At 38.0% G+C, this 20,853-nt stretch overlaps 6 protein-coding genes across 11 annotated transcripts; 4 read left to right on the forward strand and 2 right to left on the reverse strand.

The window, feature by feature from the left end:
• The first annotated feature begins 194 nt into the window (after window positions 1-194).
• LOC103341243 (Calcineurin-like metallo-phosphoesterase superfamily protein) lies at window positions 195-3,239 on the forward strand. 3 transcript variants are annotated; one of them, XM_089042831.1, is made up of 8 exons: window positions 195-608; window positions 980-1,063; window positions 1,322-1,356; window positions 1,502-1,613; window positions 1,898-1,977; window positions 2,344-2,455; window positions 2,570-2,696; window positions 2,801-3,239. In XM_089042831.1, the coding sequence occupies exons 1-8, from the start codon at window positions 408-410 to the stop codon at window positions 2,815-2,817; spliced, it is 768 nt and encodes a 255-aa protein (XP_088898957.1). In that variant the 5' UTR covers window positions 195-407; the 3' UTR covers window positions 2,818-3,239. The 3 variants fall into 3 exon arrangements, with proteins under 3 accessions (XP_088898957.1, XP_016651929.1, XP_008242954.1); XM_016796443.2 differs by lacking the exon at window positions 2,344-2,455 and adding an exon at window positions 2,241-2,292 and having other exon boundaries at window positions 196-608; window positions 2,570-2,692; XM_008244732.3 differs by having other exon boundaries at window positions 202-608; window positions 2,570-2,692.
• Window positions 3,240-3,398: 159 nt separating this feature from the next.
• ABCI1 (non-intrinsic ABC protein 10) lies at window positions 3,399-6,419 on the forward strand. Of its 4 annotated transcripts, none has more exons than XM_089042834.1 (3): window positions 3,399-3,555; window positions 3,710-3,775; window positions 4,238-6,419. In XM_089042834.1, exon 3 carries the CDS (start codon window positions 4,710-4,712, stop codon window positions 5,394-5,396), a length of 687 nt encoding a protein of 228 aa, XP_088898960.1. In that variant the 5' UTR covers window positions 3,399-3,555; window positions 3,710-3,775; window positions 4,238-4,709; the 3' UTR covers window positions 5,397-6,419. The 4 variants fall into 4 exon arrangements, with proteins under 4 accessions (XP_088898960.1, XP_008242953.1, XP_088898959.1 ...); XM_008244731.3 differs by having other exon boundaries at window positions 4,641-6,419; XM_089042833.1 differs by having other exon boundaries at window positions 3,399-3,775.
• Window positions 6,420-6,690: 271 nt separating this feature from the next.
• Window positions 6,691-10,802, reverse strand: LOC103341241 (glycerophosphodiester phosphodiesterase GDPDL7). Its single transcript, XM_008244730.3, is given in 11 exon segments — window positions 6,691-7,184; window positions 7,273-7,756; window positions 7,856-7,998; window positions 8,102-8,383; window positions 8,482-8,523; window positions 8,650-8,785; window positions 8,787-9,152; window positions 9,281-9,390; window positions 9,483-9,779; window positions 10,125-10,277; window positions 10,605-10,802. Coding segments are annotated over 10 exon segments (2,349 nt in total). The 5' UTR covers window positions 10,267-10,277; window positions 10,605-10,802; the 3' UTR covers window positions 6,691-6,837.
• A 1,910-nt stretch (window positions 10,803-12,712) lies between these two features.
• On the forward strand, window positions 12,713-16,002 carry YKT61 (SNARE-like superfamily protein). The gene is made up of 6 exons (XM_008244729.2): window positions 12,713-13,132; window positions 13,739-13,836; window positions 14,115-14,219; window positions 14,424-14,489; window positions 14,840-14,926; window positions 15,653-16,002. Exons 1-6 carry the CDS (start codon window positions 12,940-12,942, stop codon window positions 15,701-15,703), a joined length of 600 nt encoding a protein of 199 aa, XP_008242951.1. The 5' UTR covers window positions 12,713-12,939; the 3' UTR covers window positions 15,704-16,002.
• A 418-nt stretch (window positions 16,003-16,420) lies between these two features.
• On the reverse strand, window positions 16,421-17,480 carry TIL (temperature-induced lipocalin). Its single transcript, XM_008244728.3, has 2 exons — window positions 17,019-17,480; window positions 16,421-16,908 (listed from the first exon to the last, which is right to left on the reverse strand). The coding sequence occupies exons 1-2, from the start codon at window positions 17,388-17,390 to the stop codon at window positions 16,723-16,725; spliced, it is 558 nt and encodes a 185-aa protein (XP_008242950.2). The 5' UTR covers window positions 17,391-17,480; the 3' UTR covers window positions 16,421-16,722.
• Window positions 17,481-18,377: 897 nt separating this feature from the next.
• On the forward strand, window positions 18,378-20,328 carry NKS1 (ubiquitin-associated protein (DUF1068)). The gene is made up of 3 exons (XM_008244727.3): window positions 18,378-18,688; window positions 19,520-19,543; window positions 19,762-20,328. Exons 1-3 carry the CDS (start codon window positions 18,496-18,498, stop codon window positions 20,061-20,063), a joined length of 519 nt encoding a protein of 172 aa, XP_008242949.1. The 5' UTR covers window positions 18,378-18,495; the 3' UTR covers window positions 20,064-20,328.
• The last annotated feature ends 525 nt before the right edge of the window (window positions 20,329-20,853 follow it).

Consider the following 20,853-nt stretch of genomic DNA (forward strand, 5'->3'; position numbering starts at 1 on the left):
AAAGAAAGAACCTCGCTTGGAAACCCGTTGGTTTTACGTGGGACCCTGCCAACTAATCATCGAAACTTCTCAGGTTGGAATCTTAACAGAATCTTAAGACGTGTTCATCATCAATAATGAATAATGGAGTATCTATCAGCATCAATATAGCAAAGGATAAACTTTAGACGCTGAAAATAAATGGAAATGGAATATAATACCCTCAAAATCAAGTCATTTTGCGTGGTTTTCCCGAGACTCACAGTAACGTGCGCGCACATCATGTGCAGTGCAGGCTCATCAACAATACCAATACTAGAGTCGAACTCGATACATGTCATCGTCTCAGGCATTCATTTAGATCTGTAAGTCTAGCTAGCTTAATCTTATTGAGCAGAAAGAGAGGCAGTGAGTGAGATTGTTATCGAATGGAAAAACCCTCCTGGGTTCCTACTTTGGTGGCTCAGGCATGTTTGTGCTTTAGTCTGTACCTTGCTTTTCAACTGGGTCAGCCTCAGAAGCCTATGTACCATGGTACAAGTGGGACGACGAGACCCCTTGATCTTTACTTTATCAGCGTTGGAGGGGGCTTCAGACCTCTCAATCAACAGACCCATCTTCTCAAACAGGTCAGTTTCTTAAGTTATAATGCTTCTTGAATAATCAAAGTGAGGAATTTGGCCTATATTCTACAAAGCAAAGATTTTTATCTCGTCTAATGCTATCTTGGCGGATATGATTGTTGTTAATGTTAGGAAATATGGGGAAACTTGAAGGAAATAATCTACGTTATACATGTGTGGTTTTGTTTTGGTGCTAAATGAAAGGCTCAGCTGAATAGCCGGATAGTTACCTCTGTTTCTGTGGGATTCGTACTATGATATTGTTTGCAGAGGAATCTTGTTTCCACTTTTTCCTTTGGTTACTTTAAGTGAGCAGAGTTGTGAGGGCCTTGACAATATTTTCCCTGGATTAATTGTGGTTCTTCTTGTTGATAAAGATGGAGAAGGTGGTAAAGAAGTACAAGGCAAAGTTCGTGGTGGACATTAGTGATCTTGGGAAAGATGATCCGCTCATGCAGAATGTAAGGTTGTTTTTTTCCTCAAAACATTTGAGCTGCAAAGCCACCATTCTACTTGATTATTGTAAGTATGTATCTTTCAACATGGAAGAAAGATCTTTTAAGAATCTTAATATGGTGGGATTAATCATAAATGGAGGTATATTCTATGTACTTCAACAAAATGGATAAAGTTGATATATTACAATTGTTAAAGACTAGAAGTTGTTCCTTTCTTTGGTTTCAACTGTTGGTAACAATGGTGGATATATTCTTTTACAGGGTACCCTGCTTTTCTCATCACTGAAACTTCCCTGGTATGCTATCCTCTAGGCAAAATTCTTTGAAGTGGGTACATTTATCTAATATAATGTTCTTATTAGCCGTGTCTGAGGTTCAGCTATTCTGTTTGCACTGTTGTTTATTTTTTCCTGGTTAAGGCATGAATAGTAGCACTTGCAGGTACACCACTAGAGTTTCAGAAAGACATGGAGGAGGTTACTTCCAAAAGAAGATCAATTTACCTTACGAGAAAACCTTAGATGTTATTGTGGTGGATACTGGATTGTTACAGGTATGTACTATTTTGTTTTTCAATTTTATCTATCCGATCCTATTTTGTGTAAGCTTTCTAAGCTGTTTGTCTGTTTAATGACTTAGGAGTTGTTTTTATCTTTATTTTTCTTCAAGTCAGATAAAGATGTCCTGTATAGATTTCCTTCTTTGCTTGTCTGGCAGTTCATCCAAGGGTTGATAAATATATGTATATTATCATCTATTTATATATTTATACACGGTTGCTGTATATATGTAGCTTTTTGTTCTACTTTCTTACTTGAACTTATTTTCAACGTGAAGGGCACCAGATCATTAGGTGGGTTCGGAAACAATCAGTTACATTGGCTGAAAGGGACACTAGAAGCAACCAGTAGTAACTGGTAAAATTAATTAGTTGTATGGCCCTGCTATTTGTAGTTGATTTATGTTCTTGGCTTTTCTGATCTTATGTGCTAGCAATATCTTAAAAACACAAAAAAGCTTGAAGAAATTGTGAAATGTTCTTTCAATTTTGGTGTTTTCTGATAATTGATATTTCATGACTCATATTGTTTCTGTTTTGAAGCTGTTATTTTTGCAATCCAACTCTAAAATTTTGGTTTTCATTCTGATGCTTACATGAACTGGAATTTCTGCGGTATAGGACTTCAAGATTGGGTTTCCAACTAGCCTCGCTCCTTGAGCTTTTTTTTTCAGTAAGTGATAACTAATCTTCCCATGTCTAATTAGCTTGTATTGCCATATAGGCGCATAGTCGTTGGATTCCACCCATTGGCTATTTGTGAAGATGGTGAGGGGGGAATGGGAGCAAAGAAAGTTTTTGAGCCTCTACAACTTATTTTTATGAAATTTGAAGTGGTAATAATTTTTTTTTTTGGGGTATTCACTAATACCTTATTTCTGCGCCGATTCCAAGTAAAATGCCAAATCTGACTCCCAAGTCCTCTCCTCACCATACATGTTATTCTCCAGAATGCATACTTAAGTGCGCAGGGTTGCGCTAGCAGTGTCCGACGACGCAGCCTGAGCTACCTTGGGAACCCGGGCCAAATGGAGGATGGGTTTCTTCTTCATAGAGTCAGCACACTAGAGATTGTGGGTATTCATTTCTTGTGCTGTTTCATTACAGCTTTATTTTATTAAAAAGGTATCCCTTGTTTATCATGTTTGATACATTTGTTCTTTCCTTATTTTGGGCTGCAGGTAACCTACTTTGTTAGCTCAGGTGGGGAAGTTGTGCATAAATCTGTACTCCATCAGAGGGGTAAGGAGATCATGTAAATTGTGTTCAAGAGGACCAAGCTCTACCCGTTCTTTTAAGCCATGGACAAACTACCACCACTCTTTTAACAATTTGTCTCCCAGATTTATTCTGTGTGTAAAAGTAAAAGCTAAAACCTTCATCTTTTTGACAAAGGAATAGATAATTCGTTCACATATGTTCCTTTTACCTGCTTCAAGTGTGTTAAGAGCCTATGGGTAGAACTTGCCCCTAAAAATCGGCTTGTAATGGAAGGGTGGCTTATGAATTACACTTTTGTCCTTCTCACAGGCAATTGTGTGTATTGTTGTTGCAGCCACGGTGGCTTCCCCTATATTTACTTCTATATATTTATCAATTTGAGCCTCCTCCTCCTCTGAACTTACTCTATCGTCTCTCTAGTCTTTATTAACGAGAGCATAGGAAATAAATTGTATTTATTTATTTTTTTGTGAAAAAGTAGAGTGCAATTAAACAAAAAAGGCCCAAAAAATTATAGAAGTATTTTTTGGTGAAAAAGTTAAATGGATATTACCAACTAGAGAACCCACCGATAACCATACCACCCAAATTAACCCAAACTCAAATCAAACCCCATTTGTTTTCAGCTCTCTCCCTCCCTCCTTCCTTTACAATTACTTATCGTCGCATCTGATCTCCCTCACGACGAAGCTTACCTTGACGCTCCAGCAACCAGGTTTCACTTCTCACTTAATAGTATAAAGTCTTATTCTTTGATAAGTTTTTGCAATTTTAATGTGTTTTGGTTTCTGGGTATTGCACATTCTCTGTAACTTTGATTTTCCTCTTTCGAATTCATGATCTCTGGCTGGTGTTCAAATGGTAATTAGATAAAATGAATCCCCATCTGTGACTGTTTCGCCAGCACTGACTCACTCAGCTATCTTCGATCGCCGGTAAGTCATCCTTTTTAGTTTCTTTAGTTTTTCATGGAATTGTTTACTTTCTTTCTGGCAGAGAGAAGTGTGAAAAATATTACAAAATGAAAGTTATAGGTTGGGTTGATTTGAGTTCAATTTTTTTCCTTCTGCTTGCACCAGCTGCTCTTCCTTTTCATCAGCGTCTGCCTCACTTCTGCTTGGCTCTTTTGACTTTTTGAATCCGTTAATTTCATACCCAATATGAACATCAATCCCGAATTGGGTTTTTATTTAAAATAAAATAAAACCCTTTTTGACCTCGCCGCTCTGTTTAATTTTGCAAAATTGTGTGACTTTATGAAATTTAATTATTCAATTAACTTTTCTATTTAATTAGATAACATATTGTGCTTCTGTCTGTCTTGTTTCCATGTAATTTGCCTCTGTTTGTGTTTGATTCAATGAGAATTCTGATTGTGTTTTTATTTGTTTTCTCAGTGAATCTGTCTGCATGATTATGGATAATACCCAGATGCTTGTGTTTTGTTATGCCAATCCATATGTGGATCGCGTTTCTCTTGATTTTTGCATTTTATTCAGACGATATAGTAATCAAATCGTTGAGGAAAGTTTGCAATGGATTTTATTCTTTTCATTTGGGTTAAAACTTTCTATGACAATACTGCATTGCATTCAAATTTGCTCCGTTCCTCCTGATGCAATGACAGTTTGATTTTAGTTTTGTTCAAAGAAAAATTAAACCTTGAGTTTTGATTTTCAACATGTTCATTTGCTTCATCCGTTGATTCCAAGTATAACTCTCCTCTCCTTATTTTTCCTTAACTTTCTTAGAGAAATTTTCTGATTACAGCTATAATAAACACTTGAACATCAACTGCAGATAATAAACACTTCAAAAGTTCTTTGATAGTCTAGCATTAGCTGCAGTTTTCCTGTTTCATAGACCCTGATGTCTCTCAGAAAGCCCCCGCTTCCCCGTCTCCTTCTCGACAATGTTTCTTGCATGAGGAATGCCCAACAAATCTTGAGACATGTAAATGCCTCCATTCATGATGGTGGAGCACTTGTACTGATGGGCACTAATGGCTCAGGCAAGACTACCTTCCTGCGTATGTTGGCTGGATTTTCTCGTCCTTCAGCTGGTCAGGTCCTGTGGAACGGGCATGACATCACAGATTCAGGTGTTTTCCACCAGTACAAGCTTCAACTTAACTGGCTCTCCCTTAAAGATGCTGTGAAGGAGAAGTTCACAGTTCTGGACAATGTCCAGTGGTTCGAAGTTCTTGAAGGCAAGCAGGGGAATTCAATGCCGGCTTTGGAGCTGATGGGGCTTGGGAGACTGGCAAAGGAGAAAGCAAGAATGCTGTCTATGGGGCAGCGGAAAAGGCTGCAGCTCGCGAGGTTGCTGGCAATGGATAGGCCAATCTGGTTGCTTGATGAGCCTTCTGTTGCTTTGGACACTGAGGGGCTGAAGTTGCTTGAATATATCATTGCAGAGCATAGGAAGAAAGGTGGAATTGTGATTGTGGCAACACATCAGCCAATTGAGATTGAAGATGCCATGTATTTGAGGCTGCCACCTAGGTTCCCAAGGAGGATGACTCTGGTAGATATGCTTGATCGTTCGGATTTTTGAATTTCAATGGACAAGGAAAAAAATTTGTCATTGAGATTATGAGATTGAGAAGTCCTGTTAGTGGTGTTCAGTAGAAGATTCTACGCCATTGCAAAATGCAAATTATGGACTTCTGATTTCTATAGTTAATGGTAACAAAACGTTTTTGCATATTTATTATGCATGTTAAATTCTGGACTCTCATACCAACTTTTTTCTTTCCGTTACAAGACGGGATGAATCTGAAAATTAAAAAGAAATAACAAATACCCAACTTAATCCATATCATCCAAAATAAGAGCCAAACAAGTAGGTAAAATAGAGAGAAAATTTTGTATATAACGGAAATAACACTGTTTTGCAATCCTTGTGCAAGTTCTTCCCGAGTCAAAATTATGAAAACCCAAAGACAAATTGTGTCCAAATATCTCTTTTGCTATTTTTTTTTTATGTCCCCAACTTTTCATGATATGACCATTGTGTCCCAGAAAGTTTCATGATACCAGACTGACCAAAATACCCTTCCCTCAAGTCCGGAGCATCATAAAATAGGCCTGAGGCAGGAGGGGTTAGGGTTTAAGGCTCATTAGTTTAAGAATGAGGCTTTGCTCTCAGAGAGGCCGTTTGGGGTGTTCCTGAGGGTTGGTTGCCCCCTCTCTGAATGTCTGCGGAGCCGATGATTTTCAACCAACCTTATGTTACATGCGAAGCAACCAAACAGCCCTCTCTCTCTCTCTCTTCCTCTTCCTCATCATCATCATCATCATCATCTTCTTCTTCTTCTTTTCTCACTCTCTCTCTCTCTCTCTCTCTCTCTCTGTGTAATAGTGACCGAAAGTCAAGAGGCGGTGATGATATTTATAGCTTCTGTAAAACCAGACCATGGAAATGGTGACCCGGTTTCCTTGGCGGGGCGACCCGGTTGCTCTGTTGGTGAAAATGACTATTCTGTCCTTTCATCCACAGGTAGCACCCGTGGTCGCAGCCATGGAAGGCTGCGTTGCCTTCCTCTTTTGTCTGAAAAAAGGCGAATCTGAGCCTCGTTGTCTCTTTGTTGATTTCCATATTTTATCGAATATTATTATTTTTCCCCTGTTTTTGTTAAAAAAGATTTGCTTGGAAAATTATGAGCGACTTGGTAAAAGTTTATACCTTTTACCATGTTAAATACTCAACTTGATCCAATGATGTAATAAAATTTTGAACTTTACTTGATATCAAGTTGATCTTAATAAAGGGTAAGGGATATGGTTAATGAAAAAATCAGATTAGTATTGTTGGTTTGAGTTGAGTTGATTGACTGGTATGAATTCAATGGACTCTTGAAAACAACATAATTGAATTGATATAAATTTAACTAGTCAGAATAAATCTGTCTAATTTGCGATATTTACTATACTATATAAATTATGCAAGTATATTACAGACTCACGTAATCTTAGAAGCTCAAGGCCAAGGTTACTTAATTTGCCAGCAAAGCGATAACCACTATGGCCACCAAGGAAAGACAAAGATTGGCAGCATTTGCGAAAGCACTTGACTTTTCAGAAGATCCAGGAGCAGGTGTAGATTTGGAGCCGGAATCAGTTGAATCAGAGCTGCTGCTGGAGGGTGGTGGGCTTGTGTCGTTTTTCTTCACCACTTCAGGAAGCGGGGGGTCAACGACATTGGAAGCTTGAAGAGCTGGGCTTGGGGCTTGTGCTGGTGACAATGCCTCGGGGACTACCAAACCCAGCAAAGAACCAGGTTCCACTGGTAAAATGGGATATGGGATAGTGGCTTTGGGGTCCATATCATTACATGGGCACCCTGCAAGTTCATGTCAAAACTTGTTGTGAGGGTGGTTTTATTAGGTAACTAAACAGAAAAATAACACTACTATACCAATAATACTTACTCATATATTTGTTAGCAGTTGCTGGGAAATCGGTGACGATGCCATCAACTTGGAACTCCAGAGCATATGATGCAATCTCTATGATGGGGTCGGAGAAATAATCAAACATGAGACTGACGAACTCATTCTTCAGCCAATGGACATACACTGAGATGTTTGCGGCCTTCATTTCCTTGACAACGTTTGTTTTCCCCGAAATGAAGTAATCGCTGATTTTGACAATGGAATCTTTGGAGATAGTTACTGCGTCTGCAAACTTCTTGATCTCATCCACGGATGCCTTGGGTGCATCACTTATTTTCTCCTTAATGTTGAGCACCCTTCTGTATGTTTTCACATCTTTGAACTTGGACAGCACTGAAGTGTCATCTGATTTGATCAACACTTGCTGAGTGGATTGCTTGTCAAATGTGGCATTGCTCAAGGCAGAGGTTACAGTTTTCACAATGTCCAGACCTGCCTTTGATGCTAGGTACGCAGCATTCTGACAATTCATCCCACAACATCGTTAACTTTGAGCAAAATGAATATATAATAAGAAGAGTTTGAGAATCAAAATGACTGAAACTATTAAAAGTCTTGCCTCAATGTTGATCAAGATTCCAGTAACTGCCTTTGTCTTAGAAAACTCCAGGAAGTCAGAGAGGGTCACCAGTTTGCCCACGTCCTTGTTAGCTGGGTTTCTATATACTTTTTCCTTAGTTCCGTACGGGCTTTGTATTTGAGCTGAAATAAAAAGAGCCAAGATGAACAGTTAACGGGATGGGGTGGGATTTTCAGAAGCTTGCTACTTACTAACAATATCAGATTTTGAAGTAAAGAAGCTTACGTTTCAAGCTCTGAATCTCATCCCATGAGAGCTGGAATGAGAAGACTCCAGCTTCTGCTTGAAGTTCAGGGATAGTCTCACTCTTGGTCATGAACTGAGATAATGCATTAGTGCCTGAGTTGAGGTCTATGGTATCTAAGCAGAAGGCAACTCCATCACTTGACAGTTGAACTGAGCAATCTATTATGTCAGCCCCATCATCTACTGCTTGCTTATAAGCAAGGTCTGTGCTGCCAGGATAGGTCCCACTTGCTCCATTTCTTGTTATGATCAAAGGAAGTCCTGCAAAGTCAAAAATTCTATAAGAAACTTCCTAACAACAATATTACAGGATTCACAACACAACTGTTGGCGTACAAAAGTTACTAGAATATTCTTACCTTTTTTAGGCTTGGTAGCATTATTGTTCTGTGCAAAGCATGCTGCACCAGGAAAGCATTGGCAGGTTAATTGGGGCAGAAATCCAACATTTGTTTTGTGAAATGAATGTCTGTGTCAAGTAGGTGCTATTAAATTGAATGAAAGATAAGTGAAGGCTGATATCTCACCGATGGTTTCGGATGCGGTAGGAGGGAAATCTGTAAGCACCCCATCAACAGAAAAGTTTGGCTGATCTACAAACTGCAGGTACTCAGCTGTTGGATCAAAACTGTAATTATAAGGGAGCACGATGTCATTTGCGAAAGCCAGAAGCATGTACTTCTAGCCCTTGTTTGTGAGCCTCAGTCACGAGTGTAGTGGCAGCCTCCAAATAGTTGTTCTTATTGACCGGCCATATGTATTCTTTTGGGACAAGGATTCCAGCTGCAACTGACTTGATCATCTCAAGATTCTTCACAAGTGCGCTGTACTTTTGTTTCGTTGTGGGTTCAGTTTCTTCAGGATCTAGGAACTGGAAGATGAGCTTTGTCCTCCCTTTGTTCACTTTTGCACTTACGGTTTTCAAGAAACCAATCTCAGGAGATGAGATGTAATTCATAGACGGAAATCTGATTACCTTTTCAACAAATGATGCCATACTGATTTTGTGTTGGCTATAAAATGTATCATACTGTATGCCACAGACAGCAAACCAAACACCAAAACCATTTATTATGAAAATGAAAATGATTTATGACTGATGAAGAACAACTCTACAAAAATAACTCATTGGTATTATAGAAAGGGATAGGGAGATACCGGAACGTTCAGCCAGAATTTGTCTGGTTTAATTCCTAAAGCATCCTCAACAGTAGCTATTGGCAGAGTACCATCGAAGTGACTTGGTCGGGAAAAAATGTTTTGAGTCACTGTAAAAGAATTGAACAACACAAGTAAACAAAGCATGATCACTAGTCACCTTAACCCATAAATCTTGTTGTCTACTTGATTAGTAACTTACGTGATACATTGTTTAACAGCTGATCAGCTGTAAAATCCAAAGCAAACCACCCACGAATATCCTTCCCATTCACATTGTAAGTCTTTTGGTCTTTAGGGTAGAACATAGATATAGTTGTTGTATTATCAAGCAGAATGTTCGACAGGCATATTCCAACGCTATCTTTCGTTAACTGCAGATTGCAGAAGAAAGCGTACCCTGGCAAACTTTGAGACTTTGCCATGTCAATCGCATAGGTGCTGGATTCAGGAAAAAGTCCCGAAAACCCGCCACGAGCTATAACGAGGGGCTGTTGTCCTGCAGGTAAATCATGAGTTGCAGAAAGTCATTACACTGACTTGATACTAGCTATAGTTAATATAGAAGTCAAAGATGTTTAGACATTCCTGCAAATGTTGAAGAAACCTTGTTGTTTCGTCTCATAATTCGGTTCATTTAATATCAATTTATCAAATTATTTCTTGAGATTGGCCTTATTCACTTAAATGAAACTTCTGAAGCCCAATTTCTTGCCTTTTTTTTCCTTTTTTGCATAGTAGATCAACTTTTGGTTGAAGAATTCTTTTATTGATTTTGTTTTCGTTTTCGTTTTGAAATGGCCAACTCGTTAGCTCCAAATAGTAAACAAAAAGGTATTATTACCATTTAAAGTCAGCCATTTCTTCGTTGGAGACCCCGCAGGGGCCTTCTGTCCTGCATCTGGTGCTTCCGCTGCTGCATTTGGTGCTTTCGCTGCTAAAGTTGCGTGGATGAACAAGGATATGAAAAGCAAACACCTGATCATCTCTTCTGACTCTGTTGCAGATTCCAACAGTCAGTTTATCAAATGCAGAACATAATAGGAAAAACAAAACAGAGAGAAAGAGAGAGGCAGATCATAACAATTATCAAAACTAGTATATATATTTCTATAGATTGTCGAATATGTGTGTTTATATGTTCACATTTTTCCTAATTGAATTCGTAGGTGAGAATTCATATCATCAAACAGAACAAAAAAATATTTATTGTCTTAATTAAAGTTTAGAGAATGCCTCAAACAGATGATCTATTCTTAACATAAACAACATTGAAAGAAGAAAAAAAAGAAGAGAAGATTAGAAGAAACCCAAAAGAACTTACTTCTGGAGGAATCAGGCACTCCCTGTCAAGTTTCTTGAAAACTATCAAGGGAATGTGATGGAAAGGAAAAAGAAGTGGTGGTAAGGGGGGGCAAAGGGAAAAAAAAAAGTGAGAGATGATGAATTTAATTTACCCCCAAAGGCATCAACAAAAGCCTTAAGCCCAAATAGGGGCTCTTCTTTCCTTTTTTACCAATTTACTCAGCACAGATTTCTCGCATTAATAGCAGCCCAGGAATAACTATTAAAGGATAACCGTTTTTAGTTTTGGGGTCAATTCCTGTATTTACTATTTTTGTAGACTGATGGAGTTGGAACAGTTGGCTTTGTATTTCTTTCGCGGGAAACCAGGCATCTGTAACCTTAAAAGCCTTAACGGTTTTTTGAAACCCCCGCTTTTCTATAATTAGGCGTTTCAGACACGGTTTGCATGAATTCCAGTTCCAGATATTCTACTGCTGCTTCACTATTGTTTGAGAAGTTTGTTATAAAACCAAATTGAATTCATTCATTCATAATGCTATAATGGCTAAAGATCTAACGGGAGTAATCTTCAATAGGATAACCAGTTACACCTGACCCTGTCTTTCACAATTATCCAATCGCGTGCAGAAAAACTTGGTTGTAACGGAATATCACTACTTTGCTATTTCTGGCGAATAACGATATGCCATGTAAAAAAGTTATCACGCGTGTCATAGCGTTATTAGGAAATAGCAAAACAATGTTATCCCCGTTTTCATGCAAGTGTGTTATCGATCATGTGAGCAACAACAATATGGACCTTTAATTAACAAATATATAAGAGCATAAGTCAAAATTAAGGGGATTATTTTTTCAAATTTGAGTCCTCTAACAGGATTACTGTCATTGTCTAACTACAAGTGCTAAACCTTCATGTACAGGCGAACCATGAGTTGTTGACAGTAGGGCACCTTAGACAAGTCAAGTATCTTTTTTCCTTTTTGAGAGTCTAACTTGTCACAAAACTCTATTTCATTAGTTTGTTTCATTTCATATTTCAATAATAACTCTTATAATATTTATAGGAAATTTGAGAGAGAGAGAGAGAGAGAGAGAGAGAGAGAGAGAGAGAGAGAGAAGAACATGTGTTAAGGGATGAAGAGAGTTAAATATATATATATATATATATTCTCAATAATAAATGAGAAAATAATAAAGAGGGATATGAGATTCATGTTTTGGGAGCAATTTTGTAACTAGACTCCATTAAGTTATATACATAAAATAACAAATGAAAAACAAGGGAATGGGTGTGGGAGGAGGCATGTGCCCCTCTTAGGCCCAATGTGCTTCCGATCTTGTATGTACAGGATATAATTCATATGAATATAGCTAATAAGTGAATATATCAGTGTTACTTATATTTTCAATGTTGTAATAGGTTTGTGATTTAATTTCCTTTTAATTGATTTAAAAAATGGCGATAAAGAATTTACTATCAAGATTAAGCAGTCACACTTATAAATAACCATATACATTATATACACTTCTAATGTAAACTATAACGAAGATTAGCGTTTCTTATAAAGAGATATATATTTTTTAGTACAATTGATAGTATAAGCTATTAGAGAGAAGGATTCTCGCTCACACTACTATGGTTCTATGAGAGTTTGAATTTGAGATCACTAATCAGCAAGTTAATGTCTTTTTTTAGTGGACTAAACCCGTTAACTATAAAGAGATATATCTTTAGATACGCATAAGGAATTCAAATTTTTTTATAAAAGCATAAGGAATTTAAATTTTGAAAAAGCATGAGGAATTAAAAATTGTTGGCCATGGGAATAAGGAATTGATTTAAAGGCGGTCCAAATGAGTTGGATTTTATATAGACTATGGCGTAGACGTAGAGAATAAAGCAAAAGTATAAGGCATACATATTATAAATTTAAATTTAAGATTTTTTTATACATTCTTATGGTGTTTATTATTTTTTAATAATGTATATATATATATATACATAATTAATAATAATGTATATATATATATATATATACATAATTAGGGGTTTTTTTTTTAAGGAAAAGGATAAGGCATATATTAAGTCATACAAGTGCACGGCGATGCCGACCTAATTGCACCGTATCTAAAGATTCTTTAAATGCACTGGATCCCTACCCGTCTCTTGCTAGAACACAATTCTTTACTTTCCCTTTCTTCACCTCTCCACGATCCGAATCCCCAAATCCCCAACTTCCCAAATCAAACACCAGACTTCAGACTCTCTGTTACAAGAACCCTCCGAACCCCAATAGATCTTTTGTACAGAGTAACAGAGGGACGGAGAATCAGAGAAACAGAGAAGAAAGATGAAGATCACGGCCTTGCTGGTCCTCAAGTGCAACCCGGACGAATCCGACCCGATCATTCTGGCCAACGCCTCCGATACCAGTCACTTCGGCTACTTCCAGAGGTCCAGCGTCAAGGAGTTCATCGTCTTCGTCGGTCGCACCGTTGCCAAACGGACCCCATCCGGACAACGTCAGTCCGTCAAGCATGAAGGTCCGTTATTTCTTTCGGTTCGGGTCCCCAATTTTCGCGGATCCCCCTTGCATTCACTTTTGTTTTCAACTCTATAGGTGTTCTATGCGCTATATACGATATTAATAATTTTTCCCAATTTGATGACAGCTCTGATCATTCTAATTTGCGTTTTAAATCCTTAGCTGATTAATCTGGTTTGATTTGGGATCTCGGTTTTCCGGAGTTTTCAACTCTCTTGTCTTGTGTGATATTGTTTGTTTGTATATTTTTTTTTCCTGGATTTGAGGTTACAGAATTTTGTTGCAATTGTAAATTTCGGGTTTTCTTTTAAACTTTTGTAGTGATTATAGAATCTGAGGCTTGAATTTGCATTGCCCCAATTTCATTCGGCATCAGATGCAATTGTTTATTGGAGTTTGTTGGCACGTTTTTATTAGAAATTTATGTAAATAAGGTCACTAAAACATACGGCACAGATTGTCTTGCTCTCAGGGTTATTACTGTTATAATTTTGAATGTGTTTCTTAGACGCTCATTTAAGTTCTTGTTCTTCTTGTTTATCTTTTGTCGGAGTTTCAGTATGCTTTTATAAACTCTGAATTTCTTTGTGTTGTTTCTTCATAGAATATAAGGTGCATGCTTACAACAGCAATGGTCTTTGTGCGCTGGGCTTTATGGATGACCACTATCCTGTCCGAAGTGCATTTTCTTTGCTCAACCAGGTAACACAATATGTACCTTTTCTAGGAGCGTAAGTGTATTCATACATTGAATAATCCCTTCATTTGCCATACCTTGCTTCCCATATTTTTGTGATGGCTAGTTGCTTCAGCTTAAATGGTACCCTAGTGAGAAATTGAGATCCAATTGGCTTTGATTTGTAATTAGTTGTGCCTGAGGTTTTTGCATAATTGGTTTCATGGACTACCTTAAATATAGTGCTCCCAGCTTGTTTCATGTTTGTCTCATCAAATATCTGATTGATTCCTGCGATTGGCAGGTGCTAGATGAATATCAGAAAAAATTTGGTGATTCTTGGAGGACTGCACAACAGGACAGCACACAAACATGGCCCTATTTGGGTGAGGCCCTGACCAAGTTCCAGGTGTGTCTGTTAATCTGTTTTTGCCCTCGTTTGTTTATCTGGAGTCATAAGGCAACATATGGTTAATCAAGATTATGTTTTCTGATTTATCAAGATTATGTTTTCTGATTTATCAAGATTATGTTTTCTGATTTGACAATACAGATGAAGTTTCATGAGTTATAACTGAAGCTACTTTCTTCTTTCTTTATTTTCAATTTTCAGGACCCTGCAGAGGCTGATAAGTTGTTGAAAATTCAGAGGGAATTAGATGAAACAAAAATTATCCTTGTGAGTGTAGTGCACTATTTCATTTACATTTTGTTCTACATATTTTTGTCGTGTCTGTTTTTATAATCTTTTTATTGGTGGATTCAGTACGTCTGTTTGTTTGTTGTAAATATTCTTTTGTATTTAAGTGGAACCTCCAACTTGGCATATTTGTTTTGTTTAGTAAAGGCCAAAAGAAGATCTTCAACTGAATAACCTCATGGACCTTATCTGCTGAAATTTTTTTCCTGAAATAAGTTGGAGATATCTTTTGTGTTATAAATTTATCTTTGTTTAGTATATGCCGTTGCTTATTGGTCATCTCCTACATTTCTCACCCGGCTTATTTGGTGTTTCTTTCCTTGGTTCAGCATAAGACCATTGATAGTGTGCTTGCACGAGGTGAGAGACTTGACAGTTTAGTTGAGAAGAGTTCAGATCTTAGTGCAGCATCGCAGGTACAGACAATTATTGTGAACGACTATGAATTTGCCACTGCACACTCTCACATAATACATTTGATCTTCATATGTGTGTAAGCCCATGTCATGTGAATTACCTATAATTTGAAGTGTGATGTCAATGGCTTTGGGATCTTTCAATATCAAGAAAAGTTGATAGAACACAACTTTTTGGTGTGTCTAGGTGTGAGATAATGCAATATGTTATTTTGCCTGCCACAAATATTATGGTGTTAAATAGCACTTATGATGAGATACACTGCCGATCATGTGAAGGCATCATTGTTTAAAATGACTTGTTGCCTGGCTTTCTAAACGTGTTGTGGTGCTTGAACAAGGGTTATGTTACCTTAGTTGAGTCTAGAAAAGCAATGTCAAGTTTTCACTGTACAAGATTTTACTTTGGAAAAATACCATTATTGCCCAACGACATGATGCTAGGAAGATCCCACCTAATTTTATCTTAGTTTGAAGATTAGGTTCATGTATTATAATTTGTTTTTGCCAATCTGTCTTGGCTGTGGAACACACACACATATCATGACTGATTACAACCTTTTTTTTTTCCATTGTTCTTTTTAATTATTTGGCGAGGAAGGGATTATGGATTTGTAATTCCCGATGCAAACAAAAATGTGTTAAACCACAATATTTGCCTCTTGAAATTTGGAATTGAAGTTTGTTTTTAATGTGAGAAGATGATGACGGTGGCTTTTGAAACAGATGTTCTACAAGCAGGCAAAACAGGCGAATCAGTGTTGTACCATATTGTAAGCTTCTGCGGCGAGTAGCATGCACAATGACAATCCCTTGATATGGTGCTGAAGTTGATGGATTACAATTTAACGATTGTAATATGTTCATAACATTTGTCAATTGTTTGCTTGGTAGAATTGTGTGGATTTTCCTCATTTTCCTAGGTATATCAAAGAAGGGAAACCGAATATTTATAGAGGTCTCCTGCTATTATAGTATTAAATATTGTTTCTGTTTGGAAACACGAGTTTGCGCATCTGCCTGGGTGTATGTGATATTCTCATTACAATTTTATAAAATATATGTCATTGCTTTCAGATTTTAGAGGATAGGAAAGAATTCTGAGTTATATCGGACATAAGTGAAAGGTCCAGGATGTTAATGGATGACTGAAAGTCCATTGCAGGACGAGGGCGCTGTTATGATGTTGATTTGGTCGCAGTTCAAGTGATCAAGTGATTAAGATACTGTAAGAATCTCTATGTCGTCCTCATTTGCCTCGCCTCGCCTCCACCGAACAAATATCCATGTAACCAGAGAAAGATACGTGTCGACATGGTCCTCCATACGGATTAAATGTTGATAAGAACGGAAAAAGAAGCCTCTCTCAAGAGATATACCCTACACCTACACCTACACGTCAATTGAACTGTAAGCCACTTGTTTTTTGTCCTCCTCCATTGCAGAAGCTCATAAAAATCAAACCGACAGAAAATTTTGAAGTGAAGAGTGATCTCATCAAAATATCATTAATGAGCTGTGATCTCATCAAAATATCATTCAAAATCCACAGGTACAAATTACATAGTACCAAACAGAAGGAATTTTTTCAATACTAACAGGCTTCTTCAGAGTTCATCGCATACACACAGAAACAGTCTAGACTCTGCAACAAACAAACTACTAAAACATACACAAATTAACAAACGACACTCCCTAGTCTAGACTGATATTGCCAAAAGGGGTTTTTAGTGTTTCTTATTACAAATACCTACACATCCTCAAACCATAAATATGCTATTGCTATCAGAAACTGTCTACTTTCCCAGGAGGGATTTGAACCACCAGATGCCCTTGGTGTCTTTGGGGCCTTCTTCTCCTTCCGGTGGAGTCTCACTCTGCGGTGTCTTGTGGAGTTTGCTAACATCATATTCCTCATCCTTGGCCCTTTGAACTAGCTGGTTGTAGATTTCATCATCAAGACGAGGCTGCCTGCTTAATATCTGATCAAATTCCCCAACCCCCAAAAAGCAAAAAGAAGAAAAGTTAAATCCAAATACAGACAAAGCACAACAAATCTCCAAAGGCAATTTTAATAAAATAAAAAAATTACCCAAAGGTAATTCCTGCTCGGCTGGCCAATCAAAGCATACTGATAATCCTCATCAATATACAAAACCCAGTAATCACCAACAACAGGGATGATGGGCAAAAATGGAGGAACGTAGAATTTCACTTTGAGTTTGGCCTCTTCGCTGGAGGGGTCGGCCTTGTATGCAGTGCCCTCTATGGAGCTTTTTTTTCCATCAGACCAAGTCTCATTGAGCACGTTCACAGTCCCATCATCTCTCAGAGTGTAGGTAGCCCTCGTGTTCTCTCCATTCTTGGGCTGAAACCTTGACGGAAATGAGGCTATCTCGTACCAGCGCCCCATGTACCTCTGCAAATCCAGACCCTTCACCACATCCATGGTTTTCTTCGCCATTGTTTCTTATGGTTTCTAGGTTTCGAGAAAGTGAGTGACCAGAACGGGAGAGTTTTTGGGGGTTTTATTATGTTTGTGGTCTGTTGATAAGGTGCGGAGGTGGCTTCAGCTTAATGGCTTATGTTTGGGGCGAAAGGTGACTTCAATGAGCGACGTGGGGCTTTCTCGGCCTTACAAGTGTAGGGTGTGAATACTTGAACTTGCCGCACATTGCGGTTGGGTTTTGTTTTTCCCTTTCCCCTTCCGGAAATATGGAGGTAGAAATTTCTGTTTTGATTTGAAGACATCGAGCTTGGGGAGGAAGAAAAAGCAACTTGTGGTAGTAGCTTGAAAGAAAAGCAAGCTTGCTAAGAAGCATTAAGCTTTGTCATTGTCATTGGATTGTAGATAAAATATCAAAATCAAAGAGGGGGGGTGACACAAAGGGACTCAAATCTCGAGCCCCAGTCACTAATTAAATCATGGACCACGCATGCGTTGTATCCTTGTAACCGATAAGATCAAGTGATCAGTCATCTCCCAAAAAAAGAGAAAAAAAATCAATCGATAGGATATGTACAAGCTTTACCGTACCAATAATTAGTGATCGGCCCATATTCAGTGCCGTTTCTCCATGGAAGATGGAAAGACCTCAACCTTAAGCATGGGCCTGGTTCTGAACACATGCAATTCAACACTAGTTTGGTTTCTGGACTGGGTGAAATAATCTTTCATCATGAAAGCCCAAGACTCTAAATCCCCACAAAGGAAAAGCTTACAACAGGCCCGCTATATCTAAGTTTTTTTATATCAGAATTAAGAAGTTAAAGAATATGTGTTGCTTTCGCTCGCTCATACAGTTACACTAGATCTTGTAATAATTGCTTTGACTTGAGGGAAAAACAGAGGTTCTTTACCAAACTAAACTTACTACCTCCGCCACTGTAACATTATTTTTCATGATTACAGCTCATTTAATGGGGAGCCACTGACTTCTTCAAATTACAGTTTTGCTTTAACAAAACTAGCAGTCATAGATTCCAAGTTAGATCTCGCTTTCCCCAAATACAGTGACACACTAACAAAGGAAAAACACATCGAGAGAGAGAGAGAGAGATAGAGAGAGATGTCAAGGCGATCTGCTACTTTTTTGAGATGTTGTTTGGTGGTGTTTGCAGTAGTTTCAGCATTGGGGGTATGTGGTCCGGCCTTGTATTGGAGGTTCAAGAAGAGTATAAGGTTGGGGGATTCTAAAACTTCTTGCCCAACCTGCAACTGTGATTGCCCTCCTCCTTTGTCCCTTCTCAAGATTGCTCCTGGTACCACTCTCCCTCTCCTTCTTTCTCAATATGGGTTTCTTGTCGCTTTGATTTCTGATTTCTTATGTTTCGTTTCTGGGTTCTTTTGAAAGTATGATGTTTTCTTAATTGGAATGAAACTTATGGTTACCCATGTCATCAATTTGGGGTTTAAATCCTTCTTATTGCTAATTTTTGATTTGGAGCTGCCTATATGTTGGGAATATATGTAGGAAGTGGAACCCAATTCAGGTTTAGATTTACCTTTTTTTTTTCTTTTCTTATTGTGTCTGATTTTAAGCTGAATAGAGTGAAATTATAATTTCCCTTTTGATAGGTTTGTGGCATTGATCTGGTGTTATTGTTTTTTTTTTCCGAGCTGTTCTCTTTTGTTGGGTAATTCTTGTTTGATTGAGTTTTGAGTAAAGTTGAGATCTTGCCTTGTGTTGTCTTTACTTGCACTGTTATACTATGTCTTTACTCTGTTATACTATGGTGCTTGAAAGGAAATACAGCATTACCTGCATATCATATGTTCCCTCTTTAAAATTGCTATGGGCTGTATGAAGTCTTTCTGATCTGAGTTTGTGAATCCACAATGCGCTCATTTTGTGGCAACATAAACCAGTTCTAAACTCAGACATTGTTAACCATGTTTCGGATACTCCTGGGAGCTGGAAAGTCTCACTTCAACATATAATGATTCTCAAATATGCTAGCAATGAGTATTAATCTGCTGGGAAAATCTATTGATTCTCAAAGGCATTTCCCAAAATCTATTGTAATCTGAGAGTTCATTTTTACTCCTATAATAACATATGTCATGGTTTGGTTTTTGTTATTCTTTTGCAGGATTGGCCAATCTCTCAGTCACAGGTTAGAATGCATCCTATCATTCAACTCATTGTGTTATCCTTTTCCTTCATTACATTCATTAGTATTAGCTTGGCAACAAGGTCAGTAGAATCTGTTAACAAATATTTAATAGTCATTATAAGCTTTCATCCATTGCTTCTGGGAAATGCCTTCCCTAGTTGTTTATTGCGAACTATGTATAGGTACATGGGTCTGTAATTATTTTTGTTGATGAACAGATTGTGGAAGTAATGACCCAGATCTGAAGCAGGAAATGGAGAAGCAGTTTGTGGACCTTTTAACAGAGGAATTGAAGTTGCAAGAGGCTGTTGCTGCAGAGCACACCCGACACATGAACATCACATTTGCTGAAGCAAAGAGGGTGGCTTCTCAGTACCAGAAAGAAGCAGAAAAGTGCAATGCTGCAACAGAAACTTGTGAGGAGGCAAGAGAGCGTGCTCAGGCATTGTTTATCAAGGAGAGAAAGGTGACTTTGTTGTGGGAAAGACGAGCCCGTCAAATGGGTTGGGAAGGGCTATAGTTTGTAAAACCGGATTGCAAGTTGTTCGGTTCAGTTCAACTACTGATTCGTCTTTCTCTGCGGTATTTATACATACAACCAAGCAAAATTGCATGGATTGTTCCTTCCCCTGTTACAGCAAAAATGATCCCTCTCTCTCACTCTCTTCCAAATGTAGTTGTACTTGTATTGCCCACAAATGGCATATAGATGTCAGATTTTGCTTTATAAACAAAATGTTAAGGATCCCTTTTCCCATTTTACTACAATGAGATGATGTTTACAATCCGCCAGTGCATTAATTCATGCAAGGGTTTTGGTGGCCTCCATAGATCACAGAAAACTGATGTTTAAGAGTATACTAATCTGTAATGGGAATCAAAATAAGGAGTTGCATTCCTATTACGGATTACTCATGTATTTACTTCACATAAATGAATGGAAAAACAATTAATGGAAAAGCAATCTCATCCCAGGTTGTACTTTCATGATGAATAGAGTGGTGTTTGAGAATATACTTGCATGTCATATGTCAGCATCAAGTGTTATGACTACTCAAGCCACTCAAGTCATCAATTATATTTGAACAAACAAAACAAAATCTTGAAGGTGAAGAAATTTTGGACTCGACACAATATTCCAAGAACATGGGTTCCACAGCTATTAGCAAAACCAACGGAAACCTCAAATTACTTGAACAGGGTTTGGCAGTGAACTCATAAATGGTCTTTTCTGTCGGCGCAGGTGCACTGACAGCCAGCCATTGACTTCCTCCTCCATCTTTACGCAAAATCAAGTAATCAACGGCTCT

The sequence above is a fragment of the Prunus mume genome, linkage group LG8 (genome assembly GCF_029339155.1).
Source record: "Prunus mume cultivar Tortuosa linkage group LG8, ASM2933915v1, whole genome shotgun sequence".
Taxonomy (NCBI): Eukaryota; Viridiplantae; Streptophyta; class Magnoliopsida; order Rosales; family Rosaceae; genus Prunus; species Prunus mume.